The sequence below is a fragment of the Artemia franciscana genome, chromosome 4 (genome assembly GCF_032884065.1).
Source record: "Artemia franciscana chromosome 4, ASM3288406v1, whole genome shotgun sequence".
NCBI classification, from domain to species: Eukaryota; Metazoa; Arthropoda; class Branchiopoda; order Anostraca; family Artemiidae; genus Artemia; species Artemia franciscana.
The window spans coordinates 44,496,020-44,511,320 of NC_088866.1; the positions used below are offsets into that span (position 1 = coordinate 44,496,020).

General features: G+C 33.2%; 1 protein-coding gene across 1 annotated transcript in view; it reads right to left on the reverse strand.

Moving 5' to 3' along the window:
• Positions 1–2,550: 2,550 nt before the first annotated feature.
• The window catches only part of LOC136025780 (integrin alpha-PS1-like), a 136,671-nt gene continuing 123,920 nt past the window's right edge, over positions 2,551–15,301 (reverse strand). Inside the window, exons 13-14 of the mRNA XM_065701767.1 lie at positions 13,278–13,407; positions 2,551–8,321 (exon numbers count right to left, since the gene is read on the reverse strand). Coding sequence (XP_065557839.1) covers positions 8,109–8,321; positions 13,278–13,407 — 343 coding nt within the window. The 3' untranslated portion in view covers positions 2,551–8,108. The remainder of the gene's footprint in view (positions 8,322–13,277; positions 13,408–15,301) is intronic.

A 15,301-nucleotide genomic window follows, 5' to 3' on the forward strand; every position in this document is an offset into this window, starting at 1 on the left:
ATTTGCACACTTTTATAAACAATTTTTCGAAAATATATTTTTCGTAAATGATTATTCCGACCTTTGAAGGAGTATTTCGACTCATATACTTAGTTTTAAGTATATACTTAAACGAACCTTTATTAAAGTTCTAAAGAGTTTGGCCTTTATTTTAATGTTTTAGGATGAACAGAGGAGGTAATATGTCATAAAATGAAGAGCTTTAATATGATGAAAATAGGCAGTAAAGTGGCCCCCAATTGCTCACCAAAATCCGAAACTTAAATTAATAATTTTTGCACTTCTCATACATTTACTTTCTATTATGCAAATCCCCTAAAAACAACAGTGTTGTAAAAACCACCCTGCTTTTCAAAAAAAAAAAAAAAAAAAAAAAAAAAAAAAAAAAAAAAAAAAAAAACAGACAGCCAAAAAAAGCAATGATATCCATTTATTCGCCTCAGCACCACAGCAAGACTCGAAAACAAATTTTTGACGGTAAAAAGAAGTGAATATTTTGCTTTTCAACCCCGTTGTGACATTACAATCATGAAATATTATTTCGACAGCCTAAAGAACTTAAGATTTTAAATTTTCCCCTCCTTGTTTTTACGAAATGAAGATTTTCGCTTCACAGTTTGCTTTTGTAGCAATACCAACAGATTCCCTTGATATACCTAAATTCAATTAAATATTTTTGGCGGTATGCGTCATTAGTAAAATCTAACAGAGATCGTACAAAGTAACTAAAACCTTGTTTCAAATTTCTTTAAAAAACAAACCAGTCTTAATAGCTAATAGCCCCCCCCCCCTGGATCCGCCAATGCTTTAGAACAAAGCTGCTTCCTCTCCCTCCCTTCCCTCTAGGTACTCTTTTATATGATAGCCTATAACCTACGAAGTACTTGTCAACAAAAGCTTAAATTCCAAACATGTTCTTGTTAAATTATAACAAACAAATAAAAAAAACTCGCACTGAGTGACATGAAAACAGAAAAACATATTAGTGTGCTAAATTAATTACACAAACTCCTTTCATAATAATAATAATAATAATAATACAGGCACTTTGAATATGTAAAAAAGGCAACAGTTAACCATAAAAACTGCACAAAACCAAATAATAACACATCAATAGCAACACTGAACATGATCTGGGTGGGGTGGAGATTTTTACTGAAAAGTTTTGGGACACTGCATATAAAAAGTATGGGGAAAATTTTTCCCTTCTTTATTACTGTTTTCTAACGTATCTTTAAATATATTAAGAACATTTCCAAAATATGCATGTATGTTTTACTTAATTGGTATTTAACATGGAAAAATGGACTAAATGCAACTAGCGTTTCCATGCTATTTCCATGGTATTTAACATGGACAAGTTTCCATTTTTAGTCCATGGAAATGGACTAAATGCAACTGCTATTTCCATGCTGTTTCCGTGGTATTTAACACGGACAAGTTTCCATTTTCAGTCCATGGAAATGGACTAAATGCAACTAGCATTTCCATGCTATTTCCATGGTATTTAACATGGACAAGTTTCCATTTTTACTCCATGGAAATGGACTAAATGCCACTAGCATTTCCATGCTGTTTCCATTGAATTTAACATGGAGAAGTTTCCATTTTTAGTCCATGGAAATGGATTAAATGCAACTAGTATTTCCATGCTGTTTCCATGGTATTTAACACAGACAAGTTTCCATTTTCAGTCCATGGAAATGGACTAAATGCAACTAGCATTTCCATGCTGTTTCCATGGTATTTAACACGGACAAGTTTCCATTTTTAGTCCATGGAAATGGACTAAATGCAACTAGCATTTCCATGCTGTTTCCATGGTATTTAACATGGACAAGTTTCCATTTTTAGTCCATGGAAATGGGCTAAATGCAACATTTCCATACTGGTTGCATTTTTGAAATATGCAAATTGCAATTTTCAAAAATAAACCTGACCAAAAATGGAAACTTCTCCATGTTAAAAACCAATTAAGTAAAACATTTATGAATAGTTTGGAAATATTCATAAAATATTTAAAGATGCGTTAGAAAACAGTAATAAACATAAAGGAAAACATTTCCCCATGCTTTTTATGTGAAGAGTGCCCCAAAAATTTTCAATAAAAATCCTTTTTAAATACTTTGTATAATATTGATCTTCCCGAAGGCACACGCGCTGCTTTTGGAAATCTGCTAGAAAGCGAGTAATTCATGAATTGAGAAAAATAACTAAATTAATCAAATTAGTTTAACTAAATCCATCACTGCAACTTATGTCAGTTTCTTGACTGTGTTTACCTCAATCGTCGCCACTTTTGAGGTGATACTACAAGCTTAGTTTCAATCGAGGTTGAAATGGGTACATTTGTCGTCTTCCTACTTTTATATGTTTTTTATACATTTTATTTGATCCTCTCGCCTAAGTGAGTTCTATTTTAATAATATATAATATCGGGTTAAATTTGATCACCCCAAGGGAGGGGAGGGGGAGAACAATAACCCCCCCCCCAAAAAAAAATGTCCGACTCGAAAAACGTAAAAAAATTCATATAAATTTTTTTTTATGTTTTTAAGTTTTGTTTTTGTAAACCCTACCCTGAAAAAAAAACTTTCAAAAAATACCCACACGAAAAAATTGCTATGATCTTAATATAAAGTACTTAATTTGATAATGTCAGGGGGAAATAACGTTCTTCATTGCCAAATTAATGTTTTACATTAGCCCTTACCACCTCCAGTAAGGTGTCAAAACCCCCTCCTTCCTCCCAAAAAATCTCCTATGGTCACATCGGCCACAGAATAATTATTATATTAAGCCACAATTTTTGTTAAATTCATTCAAACATCATTTGAAATTTCCTTGATCTTTTCACAAATTTGACACCTCACCCTCCTCCAAATAGTGTCAATTTGGGTCTATTTGCGCTTCAGTAGTATGTTAAGACAAACATCAAGTTTACTAAAATTAATTTTGATAACCGACTATAAGATAATTTTCCACAGGCCTAATGACTGACAATCAGGGTTTGAGATTAGCCTAAATTGATGGTAGGACAAGGCATATTTTGTCAGCAGAGACAAATGAAGCAATTTTCATCTATTAATATAATTTAAAATATTTTGCTCCAAACTTTTTAATTATGTGACAGAAAAAATGACTCAAGCGAGGAAGAAAAACCATACTTTATTTATTACTTGGGTGAAAAGAGCACTATTTTGAATAATTAAATTGACAAATGACTTACGAATTTCATTTCAAATGCCACCACCATAGATCAAGTCCCCTATACAAAGTTATTGGTTCAAATACATCCCAAGGTACTATACATTAGGCGCATTACTGTCCACTAATGACTCTTTTCAGAATGCTCAAGGTAAACATGTATATCCTTCTAGATCAGGGGGTGACAATTCACGAAAATATACACGGGGGAGGTTTTTTTTTTACAAAATTGCAAGGTATTTCTCAAAACATAAGGGAGGGGCAATTTTAGTTTTCTTCCCATTTTCTTTAATGGAAATAAGAAAGAGATTTTCCAAGATCTAGGAGTGACATTTATTTTCCCCTTCTGGTTGATACCCTTGTCTCCAAGCATCTTTAATAAGGAAACTTTTTTCTTTTATTTACACTAATTAAGCAAATTTTTGGGACACCCTACCTAAGCTCCCTATGACTGAAATGTTAGGATAAAACAGAAAATCAGAACCTAATATTCTTAGGTAAAAACAAAACAATCATAGCAATGATATACGAATAAAAGATTTTCAGAATCAGCAAAAAAAAATTGTGAGAAGGTTCCTTTGGCTTCACACTAATCTTGGGTTCACACAGCTAAATTTCCACACATGCATGAAATTTTGTCCGCTTTTCACAAGCCCAAAAGGTTTTTTTTTATCTCCTTGTTTAATTGTTCTCATGAATTTTTGTTTTTGTCTTTTCTTCTGCTACGATTTCTCTATAGTGATTATCCTTTTGTTTTTGATTCATATTATTTTGTTTTTGCATATATTTAGTGCTTCCTATGTGCTTTTAAATATTTTCTCCTTCCCCATGAACATGGCTTTCGATCTTTTTTCAATAGTTGTTTTTAATCACTATATACAAATATTTGGCGCATCTGAGTATGAGCCTGAATCATGACATAACACCAAAATCTGCCTGAATCATGGTAGTTCAAAACCACCTATCTAAAGATTGATTATAGACTCTGGAGAAAATGTTGATTTGAAAAGAATCCATTATTTATTATAAACTGTATACTTATCCAAAGGCACCCAATTCATAAAGAGCGCGTATGAATAATATAAAGAGCACCCCGTGGTGATTTTTTTCTCTTTTCTTATGTTATTGATTTTCTCTTGTACTCAGTAGCACCCTCTTTGCTGTCGATTCAGCCTTCTGCCTTTTCCTTCAAAGAGCGTAGCTAATAGGTAAAACGAGAAAAGAAGAATAGTAGCAAAAAAAAAACACTAACGCCACCCAGCATATGACGTTTTTGACGTGCGTCATAATTTTTTTAGCTTAAAAATATCCCTCGGTGGAATAATTTTGGCACTAACCCCAGTCCCAAAATCCTTTTCATTTTGTAACTCAAGGAGTTTCGAAGATGGTGAAAAGTCACTGACCAACAATTTACTCTAAACACTTTATGAGTAAATCCCAAATGAAACATTGTTTAGATCTATTTGAAGGGGTGGCAATTTACAAAATTAAAGGGGGAAGAGGCAAAAAATTTCGAGTTTCTTTTAAGGCGACACAATAAAAGGAATTTCCAAAATCTAGAGCAGGGCAATTATTTTTCATTTTTATCAATTCAATTCATTTTATATTTACGCTCAATTACCAAAAACATACACAACTCTCCCATGAAGGGCACAACCATGTCCTGTGCGGGAGCCCAATATTTTTATTAAATAGAAATAATAGCCATTTTTAAAATCTAAGGTGGGGAGATTACCTTCCTTATCCCCCCCCCTACAATTGTCGCCCTTAAGGATTAGCCCTTTTAATAGTTAATTATTCTAAACAGCAATCTATAATCACTTTAAATTGATGAAGAGAAAGTTTAAAGAACCTCAAATTTTATCAGCAGTACCAACTTAATGTCAGGTAGTCTGCTGAAACTGTCACGGCTTTCCCAATCGTATCCTAGGGTATTTTTTAGAGACAGGATTTTAAAGTAAATTATTCTTGAAAACAAAAGAATTCTTTTCGATTTTTGTTACAGAGAAACTTCAGCTTTAATCTTATAAAATTTAGACTAACAATCTACACTATCCAACTGTCTTGAAAATTTCCTTCTTTTTAATGACGTTATTAGAGACTACAGTTTAGGTGGTACTGTTGTGTTTCGTCCTACCTCCCCATGTAAAATCACTGATTGTTTCATCTTCGCCAACTGCCCAATTCTCTGAAGGGCCTCCCCCTCCGAAGCTAAATCACCAAAGATCCGACTCTCACCAGTTTTTCATACTCTGTAAGTAGATTGTCAACTATATTAGATCAAATCAATTCGAAAAATGTTGGCACCTCCCTCCCCAAAGCAAAAGTCATAAACTTGTGTTGAAAAGAAGAAAATATCTTTAGAGGAGGTGGGAAAGATCAATTCTTTGCTTAGGAGATTTACCCCCCCCCCCCACAAAAAAATATTTCCCCGATTCGTAAAAAAGTAAAAAAAATAATGGAAACAAACGTTTGATACGTTTTTAGTTTTTTTCCACCACCCCCCCACCCTCGAACCAAAATTCTGGATTAGCCCTTGCACTAAGCGTCAGGCAACATAGCTGCATGAACTTACGATGAGCAAAATCAAAAGTGAAAAGAAGAAAGACTAGAGCCCTAAAATCTATATAAAAAGCACCGAATTAAACCATCAGAAGCGTGAATCTTCCAATTATATGGCAACATAGCATTGAGATACGCATGCAAAGTCCAGCATGCAGCAATTTTAAATATCACAGCTAGACACCTGGTCAAACCAGATTAGTTTAAACACTTTAAAATATTTGTGGTACCTAATTAATTAATCTATATTAAACTTCAAAATTGACTAATTAATTCTAAGCACTTCAGAATAATTATTATAACTAATTAATCAGTCAAAGTTAAACTTCAAAATTGATCAATTGATACTAAACACTTCAGAATAATCCTTATCAATAATTAATCCATCAAAATTAAATTTCAAGATCGATTAATTATTTCTATACATTTCAAAATAATTATATTAACTAATTAATTAATAAATGCTAAACTTCAAAATTGATTAATTAAATAAAACACTTCTGAACGAAATATTTAAGAGCACAAATAAGAGAATCAGCGATAAACTATACATTAAAAATAATCAACTATTAAAAATTTTATCATATGGAATAACTAACAAAAATTACACATCATCATGCTTTGCTTAATCAAACAAAATAACGTTTTATATGATTTACTGGTAACGACAATTTAGCTACAATGTCACAAACCTTTCTAAACTTCTTTACATGTCTTGAGCCTTTCTAAGTCAACCATGTCTTAACTTTTTAAAATGTACCTCTCAGAATTCCGATTTGGCCCACGTTTTTAATCGTCAATGCCACACATAAGAGTTGCATCGAGTTTTTAGACTTGATAAGTGATTTCCAAATGCTGCTTACAAAGCTGTTCTCAAAGCCTACAGAAAAACTTTTTTTGAAGACCAGCTCAATTAAAGAAGCTTACCAGAAGTTTGAAAAAGTCCACTTGGAAAATTTCTTCAAAAACGTTGCCGAATCAAACAGTCGAAATTAAAATTCGCCAATTAACAATTAATTATCGATTCAAATAGACATTTTTGAGAGCAGCTTCCGTTTCTGAAAGCACTTTGTTGAAAAATATGTCCTTCTACTTCGATATGTTAACTTATCATTAAATTAATTAGAAAAAATTCAAATTAAATTAAAAGTTAAATTAAGAATAAAATAAAATAATTAGATTAAAATTAATTACAACTAAAATTAATTAAATTAAAATTAAATTAATTGAAATTTGTCAATTAACAATTAATTATCGATTCAAATAGACATTTTGAGAGCAGCTTCTATTTCTGAAAGCACTTAGTTGAAAAAGATGTCGTTCTACTTCGATATGTTAGCTTTGACACACAGTAGAGGCTGTCAATTAAGCAATTCAAATTATGGGGATTCGAAACATTTAATATCATTTTGCAAGTCTCGGCGTTGGCTGACTATCTTTAAGACAAACGACTCATTAGGGAATTTTCCCAGCACCACAGGGAATTCCCAAACCAATTTTGGTAAAAATGTGTTAACCTGGGATATGTGATTAGCTCGAAGAAGTAGCGAGAGACTAGTTCGAAATTAAGGAAACTTACAATCTCTGACTAACTATTAAGCAAAGCGCTGCCTATTCAATGTGCATACAGCACAAATATTATAGATCCTGCTTCGACAAGGTTTTCAATCATGGTCGGTAGCACCACATGGAACTCCCAAAGATATTAAAATGATTCAATGAACTTCCATGTAGCTAGTGCTTAATTTTCCCAAGCGGGTATTCCAAGCTAGAATATTTAGAGGTCCTATCCCTGAAATTTAAAAAGGAATTTCTACTCTATTTAATCGAAAAAGATCATGAATTTTTGACAATGTAAGTTTCATTAAATCTGAATATCTCTATCTCTGACACAAAGCGGGAGAAAATAACTGTTTTTTCTAATATTTCCGTGAAAGTAGGAGTTGGCTTCTAGTTTCTTTTTTTTATTCAGATCTCTTATCCAGTCTCTGAAAGTTATGACAATACCAACCAATCAATTTAAAATTGTTTGGCCACACAAACTAAAAAAGACTATAATGGGCGAAAAAGTTTGCTCTGTAAGGTTTCGAGTCCCCTTAAAATAGTCAATTAACGATCAAAAACAGTCAACTTAATAAAACATTTTAGTTCATAATTTTTACGACAGCAAATATTTACAAATGTTGCAGTCATATTACTTCGTAAATATTAGGTTTTGAGACATACTGCAGATTGTCAATTAAATAGTAAAAAATAAAATATGTCAAGTAACAATAAGAATTATCATTTAAATAAATCAGTTAATATCTCCCATTCAGTTACTAACAACTAGTCACTCCTTACGAAACATATTCATCATTCTTTTTCTTCATTAAACTCCCCGACATAGTCGGGTCCGGTCGATTCCTTCTGAAAAATCCTAGTCTCCATAAAATAAATATTAAAATTACTAGTAGAAAAACTCCAACTGCTACTGCTAATAAAATAATCCATATTGGTATCGACTTGGATTCCCCAGTATCCAAATGATCTGGATAGGCTATCGTTTCGGCCTGAAAAAAAATAACAGTGACAGTAACAATAAAATTAATACAAAAAATTTATACACGATCCCAAATTACATGGTGTAAATTTCTTCACACATTGTTGCACCTGTGACACATTTTCATAAGGCAGTCACACTATTCCTTATAGTTACACTATACCTTTTAATAATTAAACTTTATTTTTCTCTGTGATAAAACATAAGGAGAAAAAATTTGCAATAAGCTATATTTAAACGGCAAAACAAAAATACCAGTTGCGAAAATTCGAAAGAAAGTAAAGTTGGCACATAAGACCGTTCAGAGAAAATTATCGCAAAAATCAACGGAAAGAGCAAATCATATGAAACTTAACTACGCTCCTATGTTCCTTGCCTAGAAACTCGTTTATATGAAATTCAAAAACTAAGCTAATAAAAACTAAGCAAACCTCCAAAAACTAGAACGTTACTCTAAAACGTAACTCTACAACGCTACTCAAGAACGTTACATTATATATATATATATATATATATATATATATATATATATATATATATATATATATATATATATATATATATATATATATCTATCTTCTATATATATAAAAATAAGTTGTCTGTCTGTGTGTCTGTCTGTGGATCAGGTGACGTCATGTTTCTGTGTCGGCTGACGTCATGAAGTTAGTTGTCGTCATTTTTGCTATGACGGTGACGTCATTAAAGATATTTAAGACATATATGTTCACGTAGAAATCTATTAATGTTTAAGTTTAAAATGACTGATGAACTTACAATGGCAAAAGCCGATGAAGATGCTCAAAGAGTCTATGCCAAAAAACTTGCTGCTGATAGAGAAAGTCAGAAAAGAAAGCGTGCCGAGGAATCAAAAGAACAGCAAGGAAACAGGCTTGAGGCTAAAGAACGCAAAACCGCGCAGTTAGATGAAGATCCACCTGGACAGCGAGAGTCAAAACATATCAAAACTGAAAATGATAGCGATGATGATTGGGTTTGGGATTTTGACTTGGATAAGGTCATCAATGCCTACCAGATTTTAGTTAAAAAAACAAAGGTTCGGCGATATGTATTTCATAGTGAAGCTGAAAAATAAAGAAGAAAAAGAAAACTGAAAAAAGAAAAAATGTAAAAAACTAAAAAATACTAAAAAGAAAAAACACTCAAAGAGAAATTACAGACCGGGACACAAATGACGACCGGGACAGAGGGAATATAAATAACGACCGGGACACTCAAAGAGAGATTACAGACTGGGATACCGGGACACAAATGACGACCGGGACACAGGGAATATAAATGACGACCAGGACACAGGTATTTAAGAATATCGTTCAAAGACAAATTTTTAATTGCAAGAAGACCGTTGAAAGAGAAATTTCTAATTGTAAAATGACTGAAGAACCTACAATGGCAACGGTACCACCATCGAAGTAGATAACCAGTGGGTTGTTCCATATTCCCCATCAGTGCGAAACGTCAACCCCAAGTCAAATTCGTGCATTGTTTGGCATCATTTTAACAACTTGCTCTCCATCAGCTCCTACAGAGTTATGGGAAAAATATAAGTTAAAAATGTCCGAAGATATACTCCATCGAAAACAGTTAGAGACGTCAGATATGACTTTTGATTTTACATCAGAAATTTATAAATACACTTTAGTTATTATAGAAGATTTGTGCGTACGTATGGCAAACAAACCTCTTCAGGATTTGGGAATGCCTTCACCTAACCGTATCGCTGCTGTTTCGACATGTGTAGAATTGGATCGTGAAAAAAGTTACAGTACGAATGATCTATTGTCGTATGTACAAAATAACATTTCCAAGCTAACGTCGGAACAAAAAGACATTTATGATACGATAGACTCAATTTCAGGACGTATAAAACTACCTGCTGATTTCTGTAATTTAGTGACGTCCAAAAATGAATTGATTGAAAAAGTATTTCCGAATATTCTAAAAAATTATAAAAATAATAAATGGCTAAGTGAAAGAGCGATACTCGCACCCAAAAATATAGACGTCCACGAAATCAACAATACTGTTTTGACCAAGATTCGAGACCAGGCAGTCCTTTACAAGTCAGTCGACACAGTTTTGGAACCAAATGAAGCGGTTAATTATCCATCTGAATTTTTAAATTCCATAGATCTTTCAGGGTTTCCACCACACGTGCTACAACTAAAAATAGGCGTACCAATAATACTTTTAAGAAATATCAACCCACCAAAGCTTTGCAATGGCACGCGACTTGCCGTAAAAAAAACAATGGAAAACCTAATAGAGGCCACAATCTTGACAGGGCCTTTTGAGGGTGAGGCTGTTCTCATTCCTCGCATTCCCATGATTCCAACGGATCTGCCTTTTCAATTTAAAAGATTGCAATTCCCAATTCGATTAGCATTTGCAATCACCATTAACAAAGCTCAAGGTCAATCATTAGAAAAATGTGGTATAGATCTTAATACTGATTGTTTTTCCCATGGACAATTGTGCGTTGCATGTTCGAGGGTCGGTAAACCTGACAATCTATTTATATGCAGCGACAATTGGACAGCGAAAAATGTTGTATATTCGCAAGTTTTACGCAGTTAATTTGTATTGTATCTATCTATCTATCTATCTATATAAAAACGAGTTGTGTGTATGCATGTTTGTTTGTTTGTAAAAAGAGCGTTTGCATATGACGTCATTATTAGTACATACGGCTTTGTATATGCACAGACAATGGGAAAGCCAAGAATGTTGTGTATTCGCAATTTTTACGTAGTTTAACTCCTGCAGACGAAATGAATGCTTGCCTGAAAAATTCTAATTTATGGGCACACGTAAAAATATTAAAATTAACTACAAATATGCGTGTCCGATTGCAAAACGATGACTCTGGTCAAACATTTTCAGATCAATTGCTGGCAATTGGAAATGGAAAGCTCCCAGTAGTGGGAAAGCCAAAAATGTTGTATATTCGCAATTTTTACGTAGTTTGAAACACATATATAAATCTATCTATATTCACAGGTGGGACACAGGGACACAACTACAATGGCGCGTAACTAATATGGCGCGTAACGACTTACGCGCGCGGGGGGGGCTTGGGGGGGGGGGGGGTGCGAAGCGCCCCACCAACTAGGTGTTGGGGTGGCGCGAAGCGCCACCCCAACAGCTAGTATATATATATATATATATATATATATATATATATATATATATATATATATATATATATATATATATATATATATATATACACTAGCGATGAATAATAAATAACACAATGAATCAGAAAGATAGGACAGCGAATAAAAAGAAAAACAATAAAAACTGTGTTAAAGAGAAAAAATCTATGTTAAAGAGAGCCGGGAGTACTTTGGTAGGGCAATAATATCCCATTTATAGGGTATTCATAAATAGATACACGAGAGGCGACGATGAATTGAATCTATTTATTTTTCTTAGGGGAGTGCGTTTCTTTTAATCAGCTTATTTCGGAATTTTTATAAGTAAATGTGTCTCGGCTTTAATTTTTCGACATTTTCAAATATATTATTCATCTAACCAAATTATTTATAAATCTAGAAAACAGCAAAATTCAAGAATTATTCTAAGAGACGAGTGTAATACCTTGAACCTCGCGCTAAACAAAATAGCCCACTAGACACGCTTGTTGGCTTTCGCTTTCAATGTCTAGCCAATTGTATTCGTCTCGCAAATTTGGGTTTGATAACTTTCGGCTACTGGCGAAATATGAAATGGAAAGCTCAGTCAGAGAGAGAATTTTGGTTCAACTCGACGCGGGATGTCGACAGAAATGCTTACACACTAAATAACTAACTAAAATCAAAAATGGCAAAGAAAGTCAAGTTAGTTTCCAGACAGCGTCGGAAGGGAGAGGGGTTAGGTGAACCTCAAAATTTACATAACATGGGGCGAGATCAGTCAAAAGACACATACATACCCAGGTCATTTATATGCAACTGTTGCATTCAATTATGTGGACAGAAATTAAAAAGAAAAATTAACAACTAAAAACTCATTTCCCTAATTTTGTCAAAAGAAGAACAAGTTCACTGCAGTAATTCAAAAGACGTTTGGATAATTATCATTATTAATTTTCTTTTTTTGAGTGCATACTCTACCTGGGAGTACAGATGTAATACAACTTGTAAATTTTGGGTATGCAACGATAAAGTATCCATAAAAATCAAATCAGGCATGTCCACAGAAGTTTTCAGGGAAAGGGTTTCGGAAACCTTAAAAAATCCTGAGATCTCAAGGACGCCCTGGACGGCTTGAAAGTATTATTTCGCTAAAAATATGGGTTATTTTTCTATACCGCAAAACTTAGCACTTTTCATCAATTTTCGGCATTCAAGGAAAGTAGCAAATGGAACCAGAGTTTTCGGGAGGGTTTGGATTAATTTATCATATGTGCCAAAGATTCAATTGTTTGGCACTTCTTTTTAGCCAATACATGATAGAACATTAAAAAAAGACTTAGATTCAAAGCTTATTACATGAAGCAAAGATATATCCACTGGATTTACATCTTATCCTATTTTATTTATTTATTTTAATTATTAACATTAAACGCAAAACAAACATTAAAATACACCTTCTTAAGACGTTTTAAGCACAGAAGTTTTAAGTTTTTCTGAAATATACTGAATTCTCTTTTCACACTGAATAGTTGGGGAAGAGGGACTGTTTCCCCCATATCCCGAAATTCCAAACATAAGCCTTGAACGAAAGTTGCTCAAGGCTAAGTAGCTCATTGTTATAAGTCAAAAACCCCCAAGAATTTTTTGTTTGTTTTTCCACCCACCGAAAAATCTATGTCATGTAACATAATATTTTTTCAGTTACTGTAGCCAAACTAGCCCCTCCCATCACAAGCCCCTTTCCCCCAGCATACACCTCTGACATTCTGGTATTAATGTATAGAGCATGGCTGCAAATAACTTACATAGTCTATGTCATCCACTGTATTTGATTGATTTATTTCTAAAAACGGATCTAATTCTATTCTGGCCTTTGATCTTATAACTACTCGATCTGCTTTCATATAATCTTCTGCGAGTGTTGAATTCCAGAGTCTAAAAAAAATTAGTATATTTGAAATAAGATGCACAAATAAAGGTAGACAATAATTTTAAATAGTATAGAAAACACTAAACTGCTCTAGTGAATACCCTAAATCTCGAAAATAAAATTCTGTCTAGCTCATTTCTACGTCTATCAGCTTATGTTCTTGTAAACTTACTCACTTTTTAAATACCAGACAGCAAATTTGGTATAAATACTTAAGTATTCTATATAGTGTTTTTATATAAATGTTTTAAACAATATATCAAGATATTAGTCTAAATAAAAGACATAAAAATGGCTATACAGAAAAAAAGGAGGAAGGTTATAGAAAAAGGGTATAGAACAGATTGCAAGGGGTAGCAGTAAAGATTTTTGTTTAAAATACCAAGGACATCAAAATAAAAACATTTTTAACCTCTGGACCCATGTTAGGTCTATTTACAAACAAAAACTGCAATTTTCTGAGATTTTTCTTTCGATTCTTTCAGATCTATGAAGTTTTTAGGACAGTATCACATTTTGGTCAGTTTGTCCATGTTGAACCTTGAAACTAATAAGCAACAGTTTCAGTTGCTTCGATCCAATGTCTCTTCAGGGCGGAGCTTCAAAGCCTGGCGTTAGGTGGGGCCTAATCATTGGCTTAAGGTGGGGCCAGTGGTATGACTTGGCAGTCTCAGCCTACGCAAGTGCGGAGACTTTACAGTTAAACAAATTCCCACGTAAAATCAGAATTTCGGATGGCAGGTGAGCCAAATAACGCCTGGTCCTGCCGCAAGCACAGGTAACTTAAGATGTTTGGTACTGCAACTGTTTTAGCTTATTTTTGGCGATATTTTACCCACAATTCAAACGTTAAATTATCAACACAAAACAAATCTTAAGATCCTTCTTAAGATGCTTGCTGCCAGGTGTTTTTAGTTTATTTTTCATCCACAACTCAAACGTTGAATTATCAACATTAAATACAAAACAAACATTAAAATACACCCTCTTAAGGTGTTTGTTGCCAGGTGTTTTTAGCTTATTTTTTCCCCCACAGTGTATTTTTCATTTTAAACCCACTGCTACTAAGGAGCAGTTTCATTAAAAATTGAATTTCCGGTTTTTGCTCATTTTCTTAAAATATATATGTCTCTACTATATGCATATTAAGAATCGGTTTTCATTTTCAATGTCCTTGGTAGTTTTAAAATATCACAGAAACAATTACACAGAAAAGTCTGCACTATATCTCCATCTACGTGCGAGTGTACACTATATCTATATTAAGGATCAGACTTCATTTTCATCTTCCTTGGCAGTTTTAAAACAGCATAGAAACAATTAACAGAAAAAAAGTGAGAAGATTACAGGGAAAAAGTAAAGAGATTTGACGATTTTTCACGCTTTTTGTTTAATTGTGTTTTAAAAGAAGATAAAAATTAAAAATGAGTTTCGCAGCAGATATTCTTACAGAACTCTCCCTATCAATTATTCCTGTGATAACATATTTTATTTTCGGTCACGGAGTTTAGCCATCCAACGGTGAAGAGTCATAGGTTTTTAAGGAAACAGCTGAATATTTTGCTGATGGAACCCTATTTTTTATTCGCAAAATTTGTTTTAACTTTCAATTACTTCCCAAATTTTACTTTCTACAAATGCTTACTTTTTTTCTCCATGTTGTCTAATACTGGTTGAAATTGGAATATTTGCAATGCGAAACCACATTTTGATGCTTATAGTTTACGTTTTAAATGTCCCCAGGGGGGGGGATACTTCATATTTGTTACTAATATTTTAATGTGACATAGAAAATGAGGTTCATAGAAGACATTCTTGCTCACAAGACCCCTTAATTAGCCAATTCTACTTCAAATGTGTTCTTTTCAAATGCTTTACATTATCTTATGTCACCTGTGA